We start from the raw sequence: 25,202 nt of genomic DNA on the forward strand, positions 1-25,202 counted from the left end.
CGCTGCCGGTGTCTCGGCTCCCGCCTTGCCAGCCCTGCTCACAGCCGTGTGAAAAAGCTTTCTGGTCAGGCCTCGGTTCCTCCGCCGAAGGTCAGAGCGGCCGAGAGGGGAGAGGCTGGAGAATGGAACAGGTTCTGCCACCTTTATTGCCCGTCCGGGCCATTTCAGTAGCAGCAGAAAATGGGAACGTGGAGGTGTGCAATTTCTGTGAGGCAGAATCACTTCAGTTCGGCGATTCGAGGAGCAGAATCGCCGTGGCTCTTCCTGTGTCAAACTGGGCTCTGGCTGCCCACACCAGCAGAGCACCCCCCGGCATTCCCGCTGCCCGCTGTTCGTTCCTCTCCCGGCAGTCGAAGGCCCTGTGGATGCGCTGTGCCCGGCTCACGGGCGGCCAGGACCGCGGTGTCCCGGCTCTGTCCCTGGCAGCCGCCCTCCGAGCAGGACGGGCTCCACAGGAGGCAGGTTCCATCAGCGATGGCCCAAGCACAAAGCCCTAGCCCTGGTGGTGACTTCGCAGCCTGCGATGGGTACCTGGCCCTGAGGCACACGAGACCTGACTTCCACGGCCACCTATTTCATCTCCACCGCCGTGCACCGGCTGCAGGACCACCACAGCCACCACGGCAGTGTCACCACGGCAGTGTCACCACGGCAGGGGACTCTGTCTAACCCTCCTGAAAACGACAGCTGCTGCACAGCCCTTTTTGGGAGAGCAGCTCTGACAAGGACAAGAAGAATTGCACACACTCATACAGGGCAAAAGATGCTGGTCCGTGTGGAAGTATCCCATGAACTGAATGTGGTGGTGGAGTCCCCATCTGGATCACACCAACCCACGTTCAAATTAGCACACCAATTTAGATGCAAATGAGCACTCTAAGCTGCAGTTACACCTCTGGTATTAACAGAGACGCTTCTGTGTGGGTGAACATTTTATTTCCCGTGAGGAACCTTTCCTGCAGTTACTGTCAGGTTTTTGTTATACATCAGGCTTGTTATGCCATCAGTGCAGACAGCACATTGAACTGTGCTGGTATGCAAGCTATCATCTCAGACCCAAGTGGGCTAACATTTAAATAGCGTGTGACACTGCTGCCATCAAATTTCTCCCAAGGCATGCTTGCCTGATCTCCCTGGGATTGCACAGAGGCAGGGAGCAAAGCAGCCTTGGGGACGTGGGCTGCAGGACTGATGTCAGGGGTCCCTTCCCTGTCCTACCGGACGGCACCGGAGCTACAAACCACAGCCAAAGCTGGGCAGGTGGCTCAGTGGCAGATCCAGCTGCAGCACTGTGCAGAGCTTGGCAGAAAGGTCAGCACTGGCCCTTCTGGATATGGCCAGGTATTTTTCAGACACCTGTTGCTGAGGAGGAAACTTCCTGCAGGAAAATTTGCCAACTCCCATATGCAAAGCAATTGAAGGATGGATTGAAAAAAGTCCTTGGTAGTGAAAGTCAGGGCACTGACTTGATATGAGTGGGGAAGTTGGGTCTCTTACAGGACATCTGGCATGAATGAGACAAGAAAAGCTTAGTTAAGTACAAAGGGACAATAGCTGTAGTTTTGTTTTGGTTTATTTGTGTTGCCAATTAAAACCTATATGTGAATTCAGGAGGTTTTGGGTACAGATTTTAAAGGGAATCAACAGCTCACAAATCATAATTAGAGCATTGGACTTCTGATTATTTTTTCACTTAGCACATACAAACTCTACATATGATATACAGATATTATCCATTGATGGTTATTTAACCTGCCCTCACCAACCACCCTGATCTTCAGGATCCTCAGTTTTATTTCTCGTTTGCTGCTGTCTTTGAGCAATTCAAGTTTATATATCTCAAGGTTTAGACTGCTGTTGTAAGGCAACTTCAATGTGATTACTACTCATCACACATGGCGATGAGTAGTACTTCAACAACAACAAAACAGCCATAAGCAAAATCTTGTATGTAAATGCAAGAAAAAATTAAAAATTTAATAATTATAATGCAGTTCAGAGTAAAATATATTACCAACACTTTCATAAATACATACATTTTCATTATTTCACCATCAGTAATAAAATATAATCTGTCATTAAGAATGTAAGTACTGTACTCTGCTAGTTTAAAAAAAATAAATTGAGGTTCCTGAAAGTAAAAGTCAGGTTTTCCCTCCTCTAATAGCCGCAGTCTTCCTTGAGATGTGGATATTCTACTAAAGTACAGTTTTGGGATTTTGTAATTACTTTTACTATCAAACAGTATTCATCGGCACAGGCTATATTAGCTTTTGCACACAAGGCACAATAAATCCAGGTTAACACTAACTATTCATAAATACAGTGTTTCTCACTTACAGATACATTGCAAAGCTACAGGACAGAAACAGCAGTTATGTTCTTTTTTAAAATGTTCCTTTCAATGCTTCTTCTTGAGTTGATTACACAGCCCATATTTCCTTGTCAAATGACCTAATAGTCTAAGAAGGAATTAGCACATGAAGAAAAGAAGGTATGAGAGACTGAATACTATGAAGGCCTTCACTGATTACATATTTGAATCATTCTAGAATTTCAGAAACACCAGAACTGTGAACTTCAGGTTTTGGTACTGGGCTAGCCAGGGGGAAATGTAATTCCATGGGTCTCATCACTGCTGTTTATTAGACAGATTTACTAATGTCACTTCTTTAAAAAAAAAACCCAAAAATTAACTTTTGCTCATCTGTATTTTAAATTAGCCTTTATCTTAAATTCTTTGCCAACAGGAGTTTCTGTATCTGGACAACAGCCACTTCTTAAACTGATATCCAGATACTGAAAAATGTTTAATTCAATGTCAGTTTTGGCAGTATTTTCCCACAAACGTCTAAAGGGATCTATGTCTAATTCTGGATTGTGAGGACATTTCACCTCTCCTAGGTTTGGGTGTGCATCCTGCCTGCATTCCAGTTTTAAAGCAGTTTGAGCCTCGCACAGGCAGGCAGCATTCATCTCTGCTCTGGTTTCCATGGAGCAGACTTCCAGCAGAATCTTCTTATGTTCAGTTTAGGGGTGCCTTACCTTAGGCCTTTCTTTTCCAATACTTATTAGTCAGATTTTTAATTTCAATTATAGTCACCTAAGCCCAAAGCAACTCCATTTCATTTCAGTGGAATTATCCTGGATTTACTCTGTGATAGCTTTGATCCTTTGATCCAAATCTGATCTCTTTTTTTTTTTTTTTTTTTTTTCCATGGACAGTCCTGGTTATATATTTCACATATAAAATACTAGTCTGTCTCACAGAGAAGTGTAATTCTTTGGCTCCCAGATTCTAGAGTTTTCATAATGTAAAAGTTGTAAAATTGTATCAGTGTGGATGATACATGTTATGGATGAATGTTGTTTTCCAGGTCATGTGATCTGAATATTTTGTTTAAAAAAATATAGAAACAGGGAAAGGCAACAACTGCCAGCATTTTCCACTCTCTTCAGTCTACCAATCTTCCGCATTGTGCTACCACAGAAAAGCTGAATTTCATATTGGTTCTGAAGAGAATGGTGCTGTCAAAATTTCTGACACTGTAGCTGACTGTCTTGTGTCAGTCACCTGCTCAAGTGTTACTGGGTTTTACCAAATTCTTTGGTTATCCCTTTCTAAATCTGTTACCTGGAAAATCAGTTCATTACGGAAATAGCAATCCTTCCCAGTTTGCACCCCAGAAGTAGGAGAGTAGGAAAGACAGAGGTAGAAGCAGACCACGTGCCAAATTAACTGTCCTGATCCATTTTTCCTGGTCTACTTGCAACTTCCCAGCTGTAGGAAGTATGCTTGAAAGGGATGGAGGAAGAAAACTGAATAATTGTGCACATTGCTCAACAGACTGTAGAAGTTAATGTGAACATTAAAAAGGAAGATTGAAATGCAAATGTAGAAATTAATCCTACCTATTATTTTTCTTGGAGAAGCTACTTATGCTGTTCTTATTTACACAGAAATAACTGTCTGGAATTTATGCTTTTAAAATGGCAAAAGTTGACTTGATATTGTTCTGACATTCACCTCTAACTTTCATTTTAGCTCTTAACTGTGCCTGCCTTTGACAGGATGATGTATCAATGATTTGTGTCAAATATGTATGATTTGACTTTCTCAGAAAGAGGTTTTCTAGTATTTCCTTTCTCCATTCATGACTGTTAATGGAAGAAAACCACTGATGGGGACACCAAACTGATATGGGGAGTTCGTTCTCTAACTTTTTATTTTTATTGTCACTTGCTACTCATCTCCTAGCTAATTTGAGATACCAAGAGTAATAATATTTTTGACGTCACATTTCTTAGCACATTTTGTCAAAGATTTATTACACCATGAAGTAATCAAAATGGTAGCTATAAAAAAAAACACAACTCAGTTGTGTAGAACATATCTTACCAACTATTTTTAAGTAATCACTGCTGATAATAACTTGATTAAAATTATAAAATACCAGGTAGCACATAGCTTTTGACAAAACTCTTTAGGATGAGCTTTTCAGGGATCTCAATATGAATGTTCAATCTGGAAACCAATAGCCGGCATAAGGTATTTGCTGGAATTTGACAAAATAGCTGTTTTAAAAGCAAACCATTTAGGGGAAAGTAGAGAACCTGTGAGAAGGATTATTAGTAATTGATTAGTGCTCATTCCCCTAAGTTTGGCTATGCAATGAAGGAAGTCTTGAAGTCCTTTGTTCATTTACAGAATTCCTGCAGCAAGTGTATTGTGACGTGATAGTGCCCCAAATCCTGGAAACATTTGTGCATGCCTATTCAGACACTAACATATTTAGAACCTGAACTAAATTTCCCCAACTTGGGTTCTTCCTGCAGTCATAGTAATGTTAAATTAACTGGTTGTAAGACCTCTTAGTTTCATCTGTGAAGAAAGGAGGGGCTGTGCTAGAGGTGAATGGGGACAATGGAGGGAGCACCAACCTTTCCATTTCCATTGCTTGGTTGAACAAATGCTCTTGACTACAAACTGGTAAGAAATGACAGCTCAGTTCTCCTTGGCTATGTGCATCCTGGAAACAGCAAGATGAAACTACAGTACAGAGAAGGAATGACTATGGTTACAACTCAACTTGGCAAGGATTTTGCTACTGCAGCTGGGCTATATAACAACAGGTTTTGTACTTTTTTCCTTCATAGTTTGACTTTTCCACCTGCACCTAAAATAAAACTTGGCAACACAGAGAAAGCCAGTTAATTACCTCATCTCCACATATACTTCACTGCTGTTACTGCTGGTGGTGGGTTTGATCCCATGTTTTTAGAAGATCAGTTGCCAGCTGTGAGATGTGCTGCCAGGCAAACTTGATGTGAGTGGATTCCACTGTGCGGGAACAAACAGCAAAACGTAGCACAAACTTCTCTCGCAGGTGGCACGGGACCAGATGGATCTTCTTGGCATCATTTATACTTTTTAGAAGTGCCTCATTTAGTTCATTTGAGCCCTGAAATCATTGTAATTCAATGGATATGGCAATGAATTTCAGAAACAATTCTGGAAAATGTAAATCCCACCAAGCAGCCAAGCTCAAGTAGCACCAGTAACAAGCAGTCACCCTCTCATCTCTCAGTGCTTTGCCATCAAAGGATCACAAAAAGATGTTGATGTAAGAGAGAAGTTTTGAGCCACAAAGAGATTTAGGGATTACCTTCAGTTTAGAAGCAGTGCTCACACTGGGGTGTTTGTGATAGCTGACTGCCTTTTTGTTACCTAAGGTCATGAGCTGCGTTAAAAGCATTCATTATTGTATCTGTGTTATTACACTCTTCTTGGATCTAATCAAACAAACATGGGAGGAAGTTTTGCAGTGAACTATACTAACTTTCCTCACTTAAGCATGGCTGCTGTGAGAGATTCTTCTGAATATTAAATCTTACCCTTAATTAAAAAAATTTTAAGGTAATATATCCCTGGTGTAATTAGGTTTCATGTGATCAGTGGAAACCCTAAAAAAGTATTTGCCTCAAGTTCTATAGGAGTTACCCACCACAGAATCCATCAGAGGAAGTATCTTAGGTACTGTGCAACCTTTACTCTCTCTATTACACTGGTGGCAACACACAATGGCAAGAGATTCTCAGAGCATCTGCATTTTTACTGCAGTGCCCCCTTACTGGGCACTGATTGTGGAAAAATAGTTGCAAATGGACAAATCCCTCTGTTCAGCAGCAGTTGTGTTACTGTGGCAGTATTGGTCTTCTTGTAAACATCGTGACCAGGAAACACCTTCTCTGAAATCCAATTGTGACTTTCCTGCTTAGCCTTTTCCATATAAAACCAAAGCATAAGGCAGACAGTTTCCTACTGGCAGCAAGGATAAATGCATCACTCTCACATTTTTAGGTTATATTAAGCATTAAGAGTTGAACCAAAGTCAAAATTTAGTTCTGTCTTAGCACAAGGTGTTATGAATTTGGTGTGAAGTCCTAAAATTCACGGCTTAGCCTTACTCTTCTAGGAGATATTTATGTGACTCAAATGCTCCTAACTAAGAAAATGGACCAACTTTGGTGTTTTGTAAGTCCCCACCTATTACAGGACAGTCACTGCTGACAATGATGTCCTGCTTTCTTATCAAAGGTAATGCATTATTAAAATGACAATCCTTGCCTTTAATATCAAATGCACAGCACTGACTTTCAGGCAATACAAGCAGTTATATGATGTTAAGTTGGCAGGAGCACAGGGAGGAAGAAGAAAGATTCATTTATCTTTCTTCTGTTCTACTCTCACAGCTCCACCTTAGGGCTGCTGTGACACTCGGGTGTCACGTCAAATTGAAGTTGGTAGTGACTAATCGGCTCCCAGAGCTTTGAGAAGGCAGCTTTGATTGAGTCTGTGAGCTTCAATAAGACAGCATTCTCACCCCCTTGGAGAAATTACTAGCTTGACTTGTATTCATCTGCAGTCATGACAAGGAGGCCTAAAACTAACCCTTTGGCATGACATATTCAATGAAATAATTATAATATGAAAGTCATAGGTAATTAGTCCATTTGCTCAACAGTGTGAAAGACAAAGAATTAAAAGTTACAGCTAAGCAAAAAAAAAAAAAAAAATTAAAAAGGGCTTCTCAAGAACAAAGGAAGTAAGAAAAAAAATTCATACTTTTACAGCTCTGCAGTATTGTATAGTTCAAGTCCCCTGACCCTTAATCCTACTGTAACTACATAAAAGTTACAAATATCCTGCTTCTAAGATGTATGAATTATATGACTATATGAGTTATAAAAATGACAGAGAGATTTTTGAAGGAGTGGTATAAACAGCAAATAAAGCTGTTAAAATAGCTATAAAAACCTCCTAATTTGAAAGCTTACTAGGTTGTTTTTTTTTTTTTTTCTTTTTTTTTTGGATTGGGTAGGCAAGAAATAAAAACACTGCCCTTTTAACACTGGGTTTCAGTGGAATCAGGCCTTTATTCTACAACTTGTTCAACTATTTATTTGCTAAAGGTCCAGTATTTACCTCCTATTGTAAAACTGTCTTTCCCTTTAGATTTCTTCCTCTGAATCATGAGGGACGGGAGAACAGATGCAGATGAGCTATTGGTCTGATCAAAAGTGACAATTCCTGTGTTGCTATGCTCTATTTCACCAGAACTGTTCCTTCAAAGTAAATGTAGAACACTGACTAACAGCTGTGTCTGGATCTGCAAAACTAGTGTTTGCTTGTTCCATGTGAGAGAGCAGACTGCAACCAACATTTTGTTATTGAGCAATAAAAGCCACAGAATCTATCCCTCAACATCTTTTAAAAGTTCTTGTTAGGAAAGAGGTTATATTCATGTTTCCACTGTCTGGAAAAACTACATTCTGTAATCTGTCTGATCCCTTAAACACAGGGTCTTTTTAAATTTCATTTTAAACATTATAAATTCAAACAAAACCATATTCCTATTTTAGCTGAACTCACCATTACTTTACTATTTACTTGTTAGCTTCTTCAGCTATTTGCATCAAACTCAGGTAACTGGGGCAACTGAATGGCTGGGAAAAGAATTTGTTAAAAATAAACTACCCAGAAGAAGAAAAGATGTGCTTGCAAGCATTCAGAAAAGCTAGAAGCTCATTTAGGTATCACATTAACTAGAAAACACTAGTGCTGTTGTTATTGTTATTGTTGCTTGGTGATCAAATTCAGTGTTACAATCCAGTCCTCTGCAGAGGCTTTAGCTGCAAGCTCTTCTAGAAAATGACTGCTTTACCTAAACTGAGACACTGATCCCCTTTTAATGGCTGATTGAAACAAATGAGCTCTCCCAACTACTGCAGCTTTTATGCTCCAAGTGCAGAAAGAATTTTCTAGTTTCCATTGGGCAATGCCTCCACATCAATGAACCTGGCACTTTGAGAGATTTTGGGCAAAAGGATCATGTTCAGCAGTAAAAAGCAGACCAGGAAAGCTGGCCTCCCATGTAACCTGTTCTTAAACACATCTTACTTCAATTTTCCCAGTTTTACCATCAAATTTTATAGATGAAAAAACAGTCTTTAAAGAAAAGTGTTTAGTGCTCTGACTTTTATCTCAGTTTTTTAAAAATAAAATTGAATATTAAATATATACACATAAGAAATTAACTTGGCAAGAAACAAGTAATACACACTCATCATATTCAGAAGTCTAGGGAAATACTAAAACAGTCATCTTTATCAAAGCTCCTCACACACAGAATGTAAGTAATTTCATATGACTGGTTTAAACATTTGTTTGCCTTGACTGTATGTTTCCATACCTTAATATGCTTTAATTTCTCTTAAGCTTTTGATTCGATTTTAACAAAATTGTCTGAAGCTTTTTTCTGTCATCTGCTTTGTTCTAAACAAACTCGCTTTACTTCCCTTAAAAAATAATCAAGTACAAAAACTACATAAACAACTACTGTATTCAATTGCAGGTTCTGGTGTTGCTATAAACCATGAGAGAAGAAATGGGAGATCTTAGCTGCCTTACCTTCAGCCGGAAGCAGACCAGTCCCAAAACAACCTCAGCACAGATCTCAAACCTCTCATCCTGAAGGACTAAGTGTTCAAACTGATGCGACAGTCTAATGTGCTGAGAAGAGAAAGAGTATCTACATTGAATACATTTGATTCACCAAGAAAAAAGGTGTGCTGAAGTATTTTCCATTCCATTGCTCTGTTCCTTCTGCTGCTGTGTGATAATATTCACATATTGCCATCTGTTTGTGTTAACTTCCATCCCGTTTATGACTTCCAGAGACCATATGGAGCCATTGCTGTATTAGGATCTCAGTCTGTCTTAGGCAGTGCTGGTCTGCTTATTGAGACACTTCAGCACAATTTGATATAATACCACATTAAGAGTAAATAATTTTAATAATTCTCATTTAGGTTTTGTACCACTGTTAGTTTTGGCTAGGAATGGCTAAAGAATACAGAAGTCATTAGAGGGAAAGGGGAAGTGCACAGATATACAGGGAAAAAATTGTCACAATTTCAGTGAAAATTGAGCTGGGAAGATACACTTTTTAGAATAGTTCACTTAATATGAGAAATCTGTGGTGCTCAGGTTCAGTTGAAAAAAAAGCTGATGGCAGTATAATCAAGAAAATGGAGAGCAAATCTCAGCAAACCTGTTGAGAAGTTACTGAGGCAAAAAAGGATGACACTGGGCACCAAGCTAGAGCAATTATTTTGAAGCAGATGAAACAAATATTTAAAAAAATAGGAAAAATACCTACAGACATACTAAAAATCAGCTGGGAAGTCTTAACATTAGTCAGTGATACTTGCATACTCATGCCATGCTTTTCTTTGCTTTCTTTCAAAGAGAAAAATAATTTAAAAGCACTTTCAAAAAACCAACACATATCCTCATCAGATACCTGCAGTACCCTATCCAGTCCCCCTTCTACTGGCTATATCATTAACTTAGTGTTCACTATTCTAGAAAAAGCCAAAAAATACAACCAAACAACCAACCAAAAAAAGCTAAGACAACAACAGCAACCAGCCATTTGAATTATAGTTTGTCTTCATGCAATAGCCAGTCTATACCAAAAATTATCTGAAACACCTAGAAAGTAATGTTTAAAGATTTTTCAGCTTTTATATATTTAGGATTGCAAATAATTTTACAAAAATAAACAACTAAGTCTGTGCTTTTGAACTTTGACTTTTTGTAAATTCAAAGATGGCTATTAAACAAAAATGAAACATATTACTTTGGGCCAAGGTTAAATGTGGAATGTATCATCCCACAGGAACTTCATCCAAAAGGACAAGGCAAAACAGAAGCTACAGAAAAGGGAAAAAGACAGAAGAAAAAAAGCCAACACATTTTGCAATCTTAATCATAGCTTTCTGATTTTTTTTTTTAATTTCTCTAAAATAGAAAAACATAGTTTAGATTGAATCAAAATATTTCTTCAAAACCTTCATATTTGGCTTACTGGTACCCTATGTAACCAGCCAGTTTTCCTGTTGTTACCACTTCTGCTCTGCTGTTTGTTACATCCATTTATCATCTCCCTCTAAAATTAGCCTGAAAGCTCCTTGAGTCAGGAATGAGACCAATAAAACTTCAATCCCTTCCAAGGCATTTGAATGATCTGCTAATACACAGAGCATGAATTTATTGCTGTGAAATCCAACCAGAAGTATCTGCATACATACAGATACTTGTATGCATAATAACTGCATGAAAAACATATGTAAAATAGGCCCAGGTGTTGTAATGGGCTTTTACTGTCTCCTCCTATCCTCATGTTCTAGAGCTTTAACCAAACATGTCTTTTCCATGGCTCCACAAAAAAGCACAAATCATATTCCATGAGGTAAGAATTTCACAACTGTTCAGCTGAATGTAATCACCAGCTGAATTTCATCAAAATTTATCTGGGTAAAAATTGAATAAAGCAAACATTTAAGATCTGGCTTACTGTGAGAAGTTTGTACAAGAAAACTCCAGACCCAAGCTGTACATTTTATAGCAGGTACTTATGTCCACTTCTTGAACTAAATGATTTTTCAGGAATTTGAAAGAAATAAAAGGGAAAATAGAAAATTTTTAGGTGAGTCACAAACCAAAATTCTGGAAGTATTTTGCATTCATGTCTGGATGAAATACTTTTATTCACAGCAAGTCTTAACAAACAGCAATAATTGGTAAAGACACTGGGGGGCACCAAGCGTTTTAGGTTTTACTCAACTGGAATAAGAGAAAGAGGGGATTTAACTGGAGTTTCACGTGTATAGCTTTGCATAAATATAGTTACCCAAGGCCCTGCACCTTTGAACCATAAGCTGTTATCCTGACTTGCTCTTACAGAGATTGCTGCAGCAGTAAAGTTAAATATTATTGAGCCTGGAAGTTAAATATTTTTAAGCCTGGAAGTCCAAGTTCTGTGGAACCGCAGGGCATTTACATGTCACACGAGCCTCTCTAAGTTCAACAGCTGTACCCACGCTCTGGGTGTGAGCATGACAATAATTCACAGGAGGACACATGTGGCTTTAGTGCGGGTACACTGTGAAAATAAAACTGCAGGCACTGAAACTGAGGACAGGAAAGAAGGGGAAGGAAAAGACTGACAGGCTGTTGTCAGTTTTCTGCTGAATGTGTACATACTAAGCCTGCCCTATGGATATCTTTATCCTCCAAGTGCTTTTCATTTTGACATCTGTGTCAAGCTGTGTCCCTAGCACCATAAACTTGACGTTTGCATTCAAACATTATTTAACTTTTCAAAATTATTTTATTAGAGCTGTTATTTGATTTAACAAAAGTGTGGACATAAGCAAACCAACTCATATACTGTTTCTAAAACTACCATTTGAGCAATCCCTCCATCAGGTGTGTTCTCACAGTGGAATCACATGGACTATGCAAGTGTCCTGAAGTATCTTTGTATATAGGAACAGAATAACAGCCCCAGTCTTTGAGTGCAATTTAGACAATTGAAAAAAAGAGGCTTATTATGTGTCACTTTTATCTCAGGTACATAACTTTTGCTCTTCTCCAGAAGAGTGAGAACGGAAACACAGGATCTAATTAATTTGGTTATTCTGGATTAAGGGAAATATCTTACATAATCAGTAATAGGAACAGTAAACTTGTGAGGCATTAAGAAGTGGTCTCTATTTAAAAAAATCTATATTTTCCTATGTATGTCTGTAAGTAAATAACTATAATTATGAATATAAATATAAATTTGAATTTAAATGCTTCTGCATTGAAGTGTTCAAGCTGAATTTTAATTTTTTGGCAACGCCTTCAAGAGCTAAAATAGCTTTTGATTGCAGGGAGCTTATCTGAAGCATCAGAGTACACTACTGTGTATATGCAGATAAGAATACTGCCCTAGTCTTGATCACTTCATACTTTTTCTCCTATAAATTTACTTCTTTGCCTGACTTAGCCTGCATTCCACTACACTGAAGACAAATGCTGTCAGAAGAGTCTTCTTAACAGCCACTTGGACTGTGCCACTCTCCAGTTCAAATACTATCTCTAGTATTGCTGTTATGTACAGTTCCAGTTTCTTGGACTCTACTGTTAATTTTTAATGGCAATCATTATCCTCAATACACTGATTACTTCTGGTCCTAAGGAGGATTCAGCTGAGTCACAATGTTCATAGCAATTGCATACTAAATTTTGCAAATTACTTCTGAGCTCTTTGTGAGGACTTAAACTAACAAAGGAATAAGAAAGAGCGGTTTGCAAATGAGCCATTTACAAATGCACCATTTGGATTTCACATTTATACGGACTCTGAGTGGTTGGCATGAGTCCAGAAGACTGTTGTTGTTGAGTTTGCCCTCTTTTTACATCTCCTCTGTGGCTTTAGGACTTAACTCCAAAATTTGTATTTGTCTCTCCCCACATCCTTCAAAGATGACTATCCTCCCCTTTACCACTGGTTTAAAACCTATACTTTGGAATAGATTAATATGACATGCTGTGTGTGAAAAGAGTGCATAAGTGGAATGTTTGGAAAACAAAAAAAGTTACTGCATCTAAATCCAAGTCACACATTCTCATCTCCTGGGAATATCCTACTTCCTAAATGCCATCCTCAAGCAAGTGCCAAGTTGCAGTGGTTATCCGGTCATTTTGATGTAGACCTTAAGGGTGCAAACACAACAAACATATTTTCCTTAAAATATACTAATAAAAGAGGGGGGAAATAATTTTTGTGACAGTTTACATCAAGAAAAAAAGGTTTCTCAAGAGATAGTTACGGACGTCTTTGGTCTTCCACATAGAAACTTGCTACCACACAACAAATAGGGTGGGTTCTTAAGGATCTACAGTGGTTTTTTCTCTCTGTGTCATGTCAGAAGCTCATCTCCTGAAAATCTCAAATTCCTTTGTAAGTAACACCAGGGTGGACAAAAGAAGCCTAACTAGAAACCTAGAAACACTGCACAGATCTTCCTAGTGTTTTCCATGACTTAGGAGCAAACCTAGGCACCTCCTTTCCCAGATTCCAGCTCAAGGAGCTGCTTCAAACCTCCACCCTTCTGCCCGACTCTGTTACTCTTTCCTCAGGGCAACTCCTCAATAACACAAGAGAGAGAGAGACCACTTCTTCCTGCTGCCCCAGCTCCAGCCCTCTGTGCTCCACTAGAAGGCTGCAATACCTGCCTCTGTCACTGTTCCTAGGTCTCTTCTCATTCTACCTATGTCCACTCTATCACCCACTCAAATGCATCTCCAAATCATCAGATGCAGCTTCAGAAATAATTCTGGCACCTACAAGGCTTCCCTTAAAACCCAGCTAAAATTCCCAAGTACACAGGAGACAGTACCAGCCTGGGAGCAGGAACTGCCTGTGACCGCCTTGGCCAGCAGTGGGAGTATAAAAACTGTTATTGGCAAGATGCAACAGCATTTTTAAAAGAAAGCAGCTTCTCGAGGTCAGGCATGGAGGTGAGCAATGTTGGAGTTCACCTAACAAGAGAAGCTAAATTCCAAATTATTTTTCATTTGGAAACTTGTCTCTAGGTCTGAAAATTTAAACCAATGTCCGGCTGCTTTAGATACTTCATTACTACTCTACCAAAAGAAAAGTCATCACAATCTACCTGGAGCTCATGATAATTTCTGAAAAGACAGGAAAAAGTACAAGATGAGAAACACATTTTGAATTTTTATTTTCCAGCTAGAGATATAATTTTATCAACATACCTGAAAACTCACAAGAGATACCCTAACTTCTGCTATGGAACAAATGAAATGAAATTATTTCTTGAAATTTAAGTTTAACAGAGGCTTGCTATAGATATAAATAGTTTTTGGTTTTTTTTTTTAAGATGCTTTGAACCAGCATTCATTGCTGGTTTGTATGGAGGTATGAGGAGAAATTAATTTAATGGTTCCAATTTCAAGATGTATACAGTGAGAAAAATTCTTCACCTAATTATCCGTCTTGTCTTTTCATAACTTATTTTTATATCTCTACTGAAGAAAAATTTAGACCTTAGAAATATAAACCAAACACACTCATTTCAACAAGCCCTTGGAAATCTTAGCTGTCTGAATCACCTTTACAAATGAGGAAACATATAGGGGTTTTATTTTGGAGTCAATATCTTTAAGAAGATATTCATTTGCTTAGCTTTCCTGAACTGAATTGTTACAGAAAATACCAATGCTTGGTCCTCAGCTATGATTCTATGAAGACAAGCAGCTTTTGGCAGGACAGCCAGGGAAATATGTAGGAAACAAGAGGGAATTTTTTGAATGTAAATACTAACCTGTGGAAACCAGCCTGACAAAAGGCCATGCAATTGATATGAGTCTTCCAAAGCTTTTCTTAGGAATTCTTCTGTTTAGTACCAAAATTGAAAGCAATGTGTGTCTGCAGGGAATTTGGTATGCTAGGCTAGGCCCTTAGCTAATGGATATTTTTGTAAATATTTAGAGCCAAGTCATGGATCTCCCCCTCACTAGAGGTTTCCCTGAACTTCATAAAGATGGAAAGGTATGCTTGAATTTGACTTTACTGCTACAGAGGAAGTATATATATAATTTAGATGGGTGCCACATGTGTTTTTTAGTCATTAAAAAACTCTCCTTTTTTCATCAAGAAAAAACTTAATACTTAGAACAGTATCAAGAGACTATAAATTGTACACATTCTATTTTTAACAAAAATATATTTTAGACATGAAAATAGCAACAGCAGAGGTAGACATGCCAAATAAGTCACTGTATTCCTTAATCATAATCTAAACATCCTATCAATGCATGCAAATTAATAAAATAAAGAAGTAATGAATATCCATGTGTTTCCACAATAAAACTATCTATGTGCTCTGGCTTAATTTGAGAGGGAACTGTGATACATACTGTAGAAATTCCAAATTCTGAGACGTTTCTTTCCTAAAGATGAGCACAAAATGAATGGCACCTTTGATGCGGCCATGATACGAAATGGTGACCTTACATGCGGCAAACGAGCAGCACCCTTGTTGAACTGAGCTGCCTCAAAATGTTTCCTGTGTTTTCTGATGTGTACAGAAGTCATGGAGAGTAGACAGGCAGCCAACTCATTTTCCCTTGCCATCCCACCAGAGGGTAGCCAAGAAGGCAATTCCCAGTCACCTTGCGGATGTGCTCCTGCAGCCCCTTGACCCCGTACATCCTCAGCACGAACCAGAGCTTCAGGGAGCGGAACCTCCTGCCCAGGGGGATTTGCCAGTGCTGCAACCCAGAGAGAAGAGCCCATGTCAGAGGCCAGCATTGCAGTGACACAGCAGAAAGCATGCTCTGCCATGGTTTGGAAGTGAGCCACGTTGCCACATCCTATGGGCGGTTGCTGGAGGTGTATCAAATAATAGAAGAAATATCTATTCTTTATTAAGCCCTGTTTATTAACACCATTTAATACTCAAATTTTTCAAATTAACATTGGCAAAGGAGTTTGGAGTCAGAATGGAAGGGTCACATGGCAAATCAAATTTTCTTTGTGCATCCTGAATTCTCCTGAAAGGCTTTAGAAAAACAGGTATCTGAGAAACTCATGTACATTGGCTTGTTTAAAGTTGTGGGGCTAGCATCTACAAAGACAGGCACGTTTTCCATTTCAAAACAACAGTGTTTCCATGGTAAAAGATTAAAATAGAGATGCTTTTAATTGTGTTATTCACTGTGTTAAATAAAAAAACCACCAAACCCACAACTTTAGAAAATTTCTTTGTCCTGCCTGAATCTAAAGATATTGCACATGCAAGACAATTTCTGCCTTTAAATTTTTTTTTTTCAAAACACAAAAAAAACCCCAAATTTCTGTTTGCTAAAAAATTTAGCAAGCTGCATCCTTCTTGTAAAGAAACATAAAGTTTGGAAGTTTATGGTAGTAATGGAAAATAAAGTCCTAAAAATACCAATACATACAAGTAATATTATTAATTATTACATTGATACTGTACTTACCCGATAATCTGTTACAAGACCTGGAAAATAAAGAAAAAATGTTCACATTGCATCATCATCACAACAGCCAAAGACTTCAATCATTGTAATGTTATTGAAAAAGAGGTATCTTAGCTATCCTTTACATATGCTGCAAACTTCTGCATCATCAATGTCAACAGGACCACTAAATATCTAGCTGGATACTTGGCAGCATGTTAAATGAAGGCGCTTGCAATAACCTTGGTTCCTTAGCTAGACAAAATATGCCACTAAGAAACAGTTTACAGAAGAAACACTATTTTTCTTTCTGTTATACTGCAGATACTATGGAGATGACAGATCAAATATTACGTTTATTTTCTTCCTGTAGGGAAAACAAGCATTAGATAAAATAACTATTAGTAATTTTGGGTTAAACAGTTTGCAGAAACCCCAGACTCACTTCATAACCCATTCTCTGCTGTGAAATGTCATTGCCTTTACCCTAGTGAACTGGTAACACTCTTTAAAATAATCCACATCTAAATTCCTTTTATACTCATGCATATATTTGTTGCTAATTCTTCAGGATATCTACTAAGTGACGAAAAATTGACTCCGAATTTGACCTGCTCCTGCTTGGAGAACAGTATTCTGCAATTTTTTATGGTTTTTCTTTTGATCGAGTGAAAGCGCCTTACACAGATGGACTAAGCCACAAAGCAGTCTAGGATTCACCTACCTTTTCTTTGAATCAAGGAATTCAACTGATTTCACAGTGAAATAAACTTGAACACAGTCAGTTACTTGCTGTAAGTCAGTAACAGAAATTAAACTGATGTAATATTTAAAGCACTTCTCTAGGAAGCATCTGCTTAGCCTCTTTATTCTACTTTATTTCTCTGCATTGGAGTATAAGTTTCATAGGAGAGTATGTACTTGGATTCCTTGGAAAATGCTAAATGTTCCTGGAATTGTTAACTGGAAGGTTGAACTGTAGCTTCTGAATTTGACCAGTATATGTCATTTACATAATTTTCAGCCTTTATGTTTTCTAGGGTAAAAAACCAAACAACTTTTTTCTGTGCTACAAGCTCTCTTGCCAATGTTCTCTCATTTGCAGCCAAAACATAGGAAAAAACAAGGTCCTTCTTTCCCTGTAACAGAAGGCCATTAGGTTCTTTAACCTGTCACTGTGTTGGTTTCCAGATGGTAAAAAACTCAAATCCACAAAGCAACCAACAATCATTAACCTGTTCCTGGTCTTCTAGAAATGAATGTGGTTGTGTCTGCTTAGCAATGAGGAAAATTGATAACATTCCTATTCTTCTGCATTGTAGCAGCCATTTCTGTTTGATAGCTGCAAGACTGGTAGCAAAGAGAGTAAAGCAACTGGTGACAAATAAATAATCCTACGCTCCTGTAAGGGGCTATGTCTAATGATCCACAACAACGCCTTTCACAAGCTGTGAAGCAGAATGTAATCAATGATTAGTGCTTGATTCCTTGATTACAAGCCTTAGTCTTACATCTGTATTTAACCAGGAGGAATTGCATTGTGGGAGCGTATGTGGTGTTCACAATAGAGTATAAAGCTGCACTTTTCTAACACTGCCATGAGGATTTGACCTATATCCTGGGTTGCCAGGCAAGCTAGTGTAATCTTTCTGGTGTGGTGATGCAAATCACATAAAATTATAATTAATGACAAAATAAAGACTCTCCCCTTGGGGACACATATAATTGCCATATGGTTAATAAGAGTAATTGCTCACGGACAGAGATATTTTTCTGCTTATTTAAATTCTTGAGTGAGAGATAAGTGAATTCAGAAATGCCACTTCATTTACTTAGTAAACCAGGATAGGAATTCTCAGACCTGAGAATACTGGGAATTCAAGACCCTCCATTTGGCAAGTCATATTTTCAGGAGTGCTGACATCCCACAAATCACACAGGGGTTAATGGGGACTGCAGCACCTTCATGTAGCAAATTTGACTGTGTTTATTGAAGGAGTAAGTGTGGGTTGGAAGTTTAACCAGAGTCATTTGCATTTGAAAAGTGTTGTCCAGCTCCTTAGAAAATTGGTATCACATGGGAATGGAGCATAGAAAAAAAATGGCATTTCTAGATTGCTAGTACTCAGCTGATCTCCTTGAAATCAGTATGTTAGATAACATAACATGCTATCCCACTTCTGAAGGCAAGATGAAGGCTAAAAAACTCTCTCCAACTGGGTGACAAAGTTTTTTAGGCCAACTTGGTGGTCTTACTGAAACTACCTGTTTTTAAGAAAGGTTTGGTATTCTTCAGGTGTTATTTAACCCAGGTAAGACTAAAAGTTCTTGTATCAGCACTATCAGTTGTCTCAAGAACATATTTTCATTTTAGTTAAGGCTGGAATTTTTTCACCTGAAGATAAATATTTTTGTTGTATGTTAAGTAAAAGCTAGTGCCTTAAGTGTATTTGCTGTAACTTGTATATTCCATTAGAAAAGGCAAAAAAAAGTATATTTTTTTCTTAATAATTTGAGCCTTTAGAACGTGAACATCAGCTCCAGAATGACTGCATGTTCCTGTTTATTGCATTGTTCTATGTTTGCATTCCTTGGAAATGGAGGAAAAAAATAAAATGCAAGGTTTATGCTAGTTCAGGATTAAGGCACATGAATCCATTTTTCCTAGGGCTTTTTAGTGAATAGTGGAATTCTGGGTGGCATTAATTTAAATGTCAATGAGTTCATAGCCATAACAGGATGCACTTCTGAACACAGATCAGCACCAGCAATTCCAGGAAAATGATGAGGTTGAATATATTGTAAGACCTTCTACTGATGATTCACTCTCTTCAGAATCTTATGAAGGAACTTCTACCACATTTTGACTGTGCACTGCTGTGACCTTCTTCACAATTACTCAGTTAATAACCAGATGTGTAAAAATGGGCTTCAGAATGGCAAATACCACTCTCCAGTTGCTAGGTGTGTGCAAGGACCAGCACTAATCCATTAAGAAGCTTTGTCCAGAGCCTGAGATTTTAAGTTCTTTGTGAGCATTTTGTAAAGAGCTTTCATGAGCATTTTGTACAAAACAGATAGCCCATTCTTACCACCTTTCCCTATAGCCAGGGTAAGAGCATGAGGGCTACAGCACAATGTCCCAGAAAGCTATCACTCAAAAGCAGAGCACAGACAGCAAACACAGTCCACCCTTTCTTTGTAGTTTCTGGTAGTGTTTTTTCCCCCACATGTGTTTCTGAAAAATTTGAATCAGAGCTTGTATGAATAACTAAAAAAAAAAGTCACAGACCTTAAAAACTCTAAAACCAAATCAGATCCTGAAATCATTCTAGAGAAAGATGCGTTGGGGAAGACAGGTTAAGAGACTTGTTACACAACACCCAGTAATACATTTATCTGACAGCCAAAAGATAATAAGAATTTTCTCAACACTCCTGCAATCAATCAGTGCTAAGTCTGCAACTGGGGAAATCCCAATACAAAAGCAGTAGTGCACAATGCTTTATGAAATTACTTTTCTTGTATTGCTTTTAACTAACTAAAATCTCACTAGACATGTATTTGCACTTTAATAAGCTTAGCTCCCTAGAGTGCTCAGAAAATGGAAATGGCCTCCTAAACAACTTGGGTAGTTTAAGAATTGCTGTTTTCATCTTAAGTCCTATTTTCCCATTAAATATCAGAGTGCAGGCAAAATAATAATAATCTCATTTAATTATAAAATTACCAGACTCCTGATGGTGATGCTGCAGGTAAAGAGGTTCTAATTTAAAGGCACCTATTAAATCTGATCTTTTTTTCACCCTGTATAAAAAAAAAAAGAAAGAAATCAAATTAAGAAATTTAAGAATAAAGACTTAAGGGATTAAATTTCCACAAGACGTGAAGTCAAATTGAATGTGTTTAAACTGGCATATTTCCTGAGCACAGCCTGTGCCATTTTCAGTGCTTTTTCACAGCCATATCAGTACTGTACTTACAAGCAGTTAAGTGTAAGGCTCAGCAGGAACGGGCAGCATAACTGCACGACTGCATATTTAAAAACAGACAAGAAACAGACATAGAGGATCTTTTTATGGTGATAGACACTCACACCAGAATGTGAGACTAGCTGAAGCAATGTTAATGTTTGCAGTCAACAGAAGTTGTCTTGAAATTACTGCAGTACAAAGCTGCGTGGGAAGAGCTGTTGCTTCCTAAACATCACACAGAGCTGTGCTGAGGCTTTGGGGGTGCTGGCCACCCTCTCTCCATGCTGCTGTGGATGTAGCAAGAGCAGCCACTGGAAAGGACAAGCCCCCAGTTCTGACTCCGGCTCCCCTCTTGTACCACCCTGCCATTAGCTGGATCCACTACAAAATTCCTGTCAGACATTCTACAGCACAATGTTACACTGAGAAGTGTAACTTACTATTGCCAGCTAGGGTTGGTGTGACTGGACTGAGGTTCAAAAGCCAGTGTGTCCCCTTTAGAGAGAATAAAAGGTGTTTGCCAGTGATTAATAACAAGATTTTTCTGGTTCATGGTTCATGCTGAGTAAGACTGACTCACCTCCACAAATGTTGGGGTTTATAGAGGCAGAAGAAGAAACCATAAATCAAAAAGGGAAAGACTGCTACATCATTATATTATGCCTATAAATATATTACAAAGTAAGCAAAATTTAACACAGGGATACTCTAAAAGACAAAAGTCCAAACCTTTTTTCTATGGTTAATGGTTTAATGTAAAATTGTAAATTTCTAAGTAAAAATCTAATTTCCAATATTTTAGTGTGTATGTATAAATGCACAGGCCAGTACATACTCACACCCTCATTCACATCTAGACTGTGGTCATAAAACATCTTATTCAAACAAACAAAAAGCCTTCGTCTCTCTAATGGTCAGGGAAGTACCAAGGTCAACAGTTAAGTATTTGCCTTCAGGTATGGGAAGTACATGGCTGAAAATAAGTAAACTTACGCATATGAAAAATAATGACAGATTTTCAGATAAAATAAAAAAAATGAATAACCTAATTATTGCTAAAAGTGTCCCATGGACAAAAGGAAGAAAACAATAATTTAAACCAGGTTTAATGAGAATAAATATTTGTAACAAATTTTAGGTTGTTCTACTGTAGTTTATTGGAAGTATTTGATTACTTTGGTATATTTGTGTTTCAGTAGCTCATTCTCCATGCAGCTAATCCAAGTTTCAAGCAGTGTCTTTAGATGTTTTGTGAACACTTCATTTCTTCTCCTGTAAGATGCTGTATTAAACAATGGAATGGGTAACTATTCTGTAGCAGCATCTAGCTTAGAACACACAAAAATTACATGGAAGTTTCCATAGCAGGGAATGCAGGAAGGTGCTGCTGAATTCTGCAAGCAGGTCCACACCTCGGGCAAGCCCTAAGTGCTCAGGAGGTCCACACCAGAGTGCTCAGTGCTCAAGGTCTCTGCCACAATGGTGGGCCCCCACCTTGGAGCCAAACCCAGTGTGTCGACTGAGGCAGCCCCTGAGAAGTCTGAAGCTGCCACCCAAAAGGAATTGCTAAGCAAGGAGGTGTCAGTACAGCTGGTAGCTTGCAATGGATACTCAGATTCTTTTCCTGGAGAAAAGGCTGGTACCTGCACAAGGTGTGCACAGGTGGATGACCTGTCGGATGGCTGCATTACAAGACACAAGTAGATATGTGTCTCCAGAACCATACACCTCCAGGGGATAACACTGAGCTTGAGACACCTTGGACCCGGGTGAACAAAAAAAAGCAGGGCTCCAACCTCCACCCTCCAACATTCAGAGCAAAATCAGGTATGATTCTTTAGAGGTCTGAAGATGTCTGTGAGCAAGGCAAACAAGGAGAGCCTACATCAGGAGCCAAAAATGTTGAGTGTAAAAAGAAAAGTTGTGTGACTGTAGTGGGTGGCTCTCTGTTAAAGGGGCTCTGAGGTATACATCCACCAGCCTGAAAGATGTCCTTTGACTGCCTCTCAAGAGGAAAATCATAGGGCTAGATATTCTCCAGAAGTCCCTTCCAACCCTAATGAATCTGTGATCCTGTGAATATGTACTTCACAAATTATACTGGTAAACCAAATTTTTTTTAAAGCTAGATGTTATGCTAATAGACCAAGACCTAGCTTAAGTAGCACAGATCCATATTAAGTATTCATAATACAAAATGCACAAAAAACTCCTAGTGAAATAAGTAATGAAAAATCTGTGAGAAGTGACTTGAATTGCACATCTGCAGCTTTTAACTGTCTCACTCTATTTTGTACATTTTAAATGAGAGATAAAAAGGTGACCTCATATTATGAACCAGCAGGAAAATTTCAGTTTGTGTTCAAGTAGATTGTTCAAGTTTGTTCAGCTGGAGTTGGGAAGTGAAATACAATTTCATTTTAAGCACTCCTCAAGACCAGGCTGGATGGGGCTTTGAGCAACTTGGGCTAGTGGAAGATGTCCCTGCCCATGACAGTGGGATTGGAAGTAGATGATCTTTAAGTTCCCTTTCAACCCAAACTATTCTGTGTTCTATGATCTACAGATAAGTATTTCCTGTAAGCACTTTCTTCCAGTTACTGAAACACCCTAACATTTAAACTCCGAAAAGAGTAATAAAAGTCAACAACATCAAGACTTTGCAAGATTATTATTTTCACTCTCTCTGAATGAAGACACTCAATCCTATTTTATAATATTCCAGAATATCATTTAAACAAGTCAGGAAAACTGACTGTAGTTTCAAGACAAAGCATATATAGAATATACACCCTTCTTGGACTGACTTTATGAAATTCCTTTTTATAGGAAATTGACTGCTCTCTTCCTGTACATCAGGAAGTCTGAGAATATTTTATAAAAGGTTTATAATGAAATTGTTACCAAATCTGAAACTACATCAGTGCCACATATTGCACAGAGTATTTATATAATTACATTACAGATCTAATGGGTAGATTATTTTAATCAGCTTGAAGAGAAAAGAAATGCAAGCGTTTATTGGGGAAAGTGCTGAGGAGTCTGAGTTGTTTTGAAGTCTGCTCATCAATGGAATTCAGATTACTTTGGTTCTGAAATGGTGTCCAGCGTTTACTGAACTCTTTCCATACTACCATAGTATTGTACTTGATACTTTTCATGGATCCTAAGAGAATGTATCCTTCACAGTTACTTTTTCTTACTCATCCTTTAGCGTTACTTTTCACATTCTCAGGGAGTGTTACAATTGGTAAAACAGGTGAATTTTGGATGTGGATCTTAGAATTAGGTGAACAATGGACTTGGCTTCAAGTCAAAGAGTTTAAATGTACATTTATTCTGTATTAAGTGAATAACCTCTATACATAAATGCCTAGCTGACTTGAAGCCTGAGTGGCTATAGTTGTGAAACTTTTACTTTGAGTAAGGAGATGTTGCAAGGTCTCTTCAGAGTCCTTCTACTGGAATCTTCCTACCTATAAAAACAAGCATTTTATGCACTGGCTTATCTAAAAATAAAAACCAAAAATCCCAACAAGAAACAAAATGTAGAAAAAATATCTTCCTAAGTCTGGAGTCTAAGCTTTACTAGAAATAACCTAAAGTCACCTGAGATGGGAACTCAGAGTATGATTGTACATAACTTGTTTTACTTGAAAGCCCTGTAAAATGCCTTTAACATAGCTCCACAGGGTTTTCAGGGAAAGCAGAATTAATTAGAAACTAAATTGTTAGGAACTAGACTGTGGTTCCTCATTGTTCTACAAACACTGAAGACAATGATAGTGTATTGTCTAATTTGCAAGTGGCTATGTTTTTAATAATGTCTTTGATTGATGAGAAAAAGATGGGAGGAAGTAGCAAAGGAGTTTGTTTCAGCATCTTTCCACCTCCTTACACAAAGAGACACAGCATGTTATGGGGTGCTGCCATTACTCATGAATTAGGGTCAAAATGTAAGCCGTCTACCCTAAGGAAAAGAAAAAACCACAATGTGTAGGAAGATTTAAAATGCCTACATCAGCTGAAATATTGAAGTAAAAACCATAATATATTACCTAAAGAGTCAACTTTGCCAGGGAAATTAAGAGAGATGAAGGTTAACCAAAAGCAACTGAGTGATCACTGTCTTACATTTATTCCACTTTTAAATAAGGTGACCTATTTCTGGATGATGTTTTGGAGTCTTCTTTTTTTCTCTGTTGCAAATTTTGTTCTATTACAACTGAAATTATTGTTTTCATTTATTTTGATAAATAGTCTGCATTTGTTGAATAGCTGTTTTGCTAACAAGCATCATTAATTGTGATGCTGGTAATCATTTAGTTTGGGACAAAACAGGATCTATGGAATGTTTTTAACAAACCCATACTATCATTACTGCCATGATACTTTGCTTTGTTTGAAAGTATGTCTATGGGTTTCTATTTAAGCATCATTTAATATCAAAATGTCTCGGCTGTCATCTGGGAAAATTGAAAGTCAGTACAAAATTACATAAATAGGCCTTTTTGAAATCAACCACTTTTCATCAGCCAAATCTTCAATATTTTTAGAACAGCTTTTAAAAGAATCAAACAAAAAGAAATGTTATGGAAAAGAAAAGGAAGAAAGAAAAAAAAAAAACTGTTTAGCATGCTGTTCATTGCACTGATATGCTTAAAATAAGGTTTTTTTTATTTGTGTTTTAAACAGTCCCAAAATGAAGCAAGTATAAATCTTCAGACTTTTGAGGACTTCTCTCTCTTTTTGGAACATAATACAGAGCTCAGGTCTGTTTCAAAACTTTGTGCTTTGGAAACTTGGATTAAATGAAAGCTTGA

The 25,202-nt window shown here is 38.0% G+C and overlaps 1 protein-coding gene and 1 long non-coding RNA gene across 4 annotated transcripts in view; one reads left to right on the forward strand and one right to left on the reverse strand.

The window, feature by feature from the left end:
• The first annotated feature begins 562 nt into the window (after positions 1–562).
• LOC135305708 (uncharacterized) lies at positions 563–10,912 on the forward strand. Of its 2 annotated transcripts, none has more exons than XR_010366694.1 (2): positions 563–1,532; positions 8,916–10,912. It is a non-coding gene; the product is annotated as an uncharacterized LOC135305708 (long non-coding RNA). The 2 variants fall into 2 exon arrangements; XR_010366701.1 differs by having other exon boundaries at positions 563–1,341.
• The window catches only part of DDC (dopa decarboxylase), a 70,861-nt gene continuing 47,214 nt past the window's right edge, over positions 1,556–25,202 (reverse strand). Inside the window, exons 10-15 of one of the 2 annotated variants that reach the window (XM_064429449.1) lie at positions 20,136–20,212; positions 16,427–16,446; positions 15,596–15,694; positions 8,972–9,073; positions 5,220–5,462; positions 1,556–2,462 (exon numbers count right to left, since the gene is read on the reverse strand). In XM_064429449.1, the coding sequence (XP_064285519.1) occupies positions 5,247–5,462; positions 8,972–9,073; positions 15,596–15,694; positions 16,427–16,446; positions 20,136–20,212 (514 nt within the window). In that variant the 3' untranslated portion in view covers positions 1,556–2,462; positions 5,220–5,246. Of the gene's footprint in view, positions 5,463–8,971; positions 9,074–15,595; positions 15,695–16,426; positions 16,447–20,135; positions 20,213–25,202 lie in introns of both variants that reach the window. The other variant, XM_064429445.1, reaches the window with a different exon arrangement.

Source organism: Passer domesticus, chromosome 1 (genome assembly GCF_036417665.1).
Source record: "Passer domesticus isolate bPasDom1 chromosome 1, bPasDom1.hap1, whole genome shotgun sequence".
In the NCBI taxonomy this organism is placed as follows: Eukaryota; Metazoa; Chordata; class Aves; order Passeriformes; family Passeridae; genus Passer; species Passer domesticus.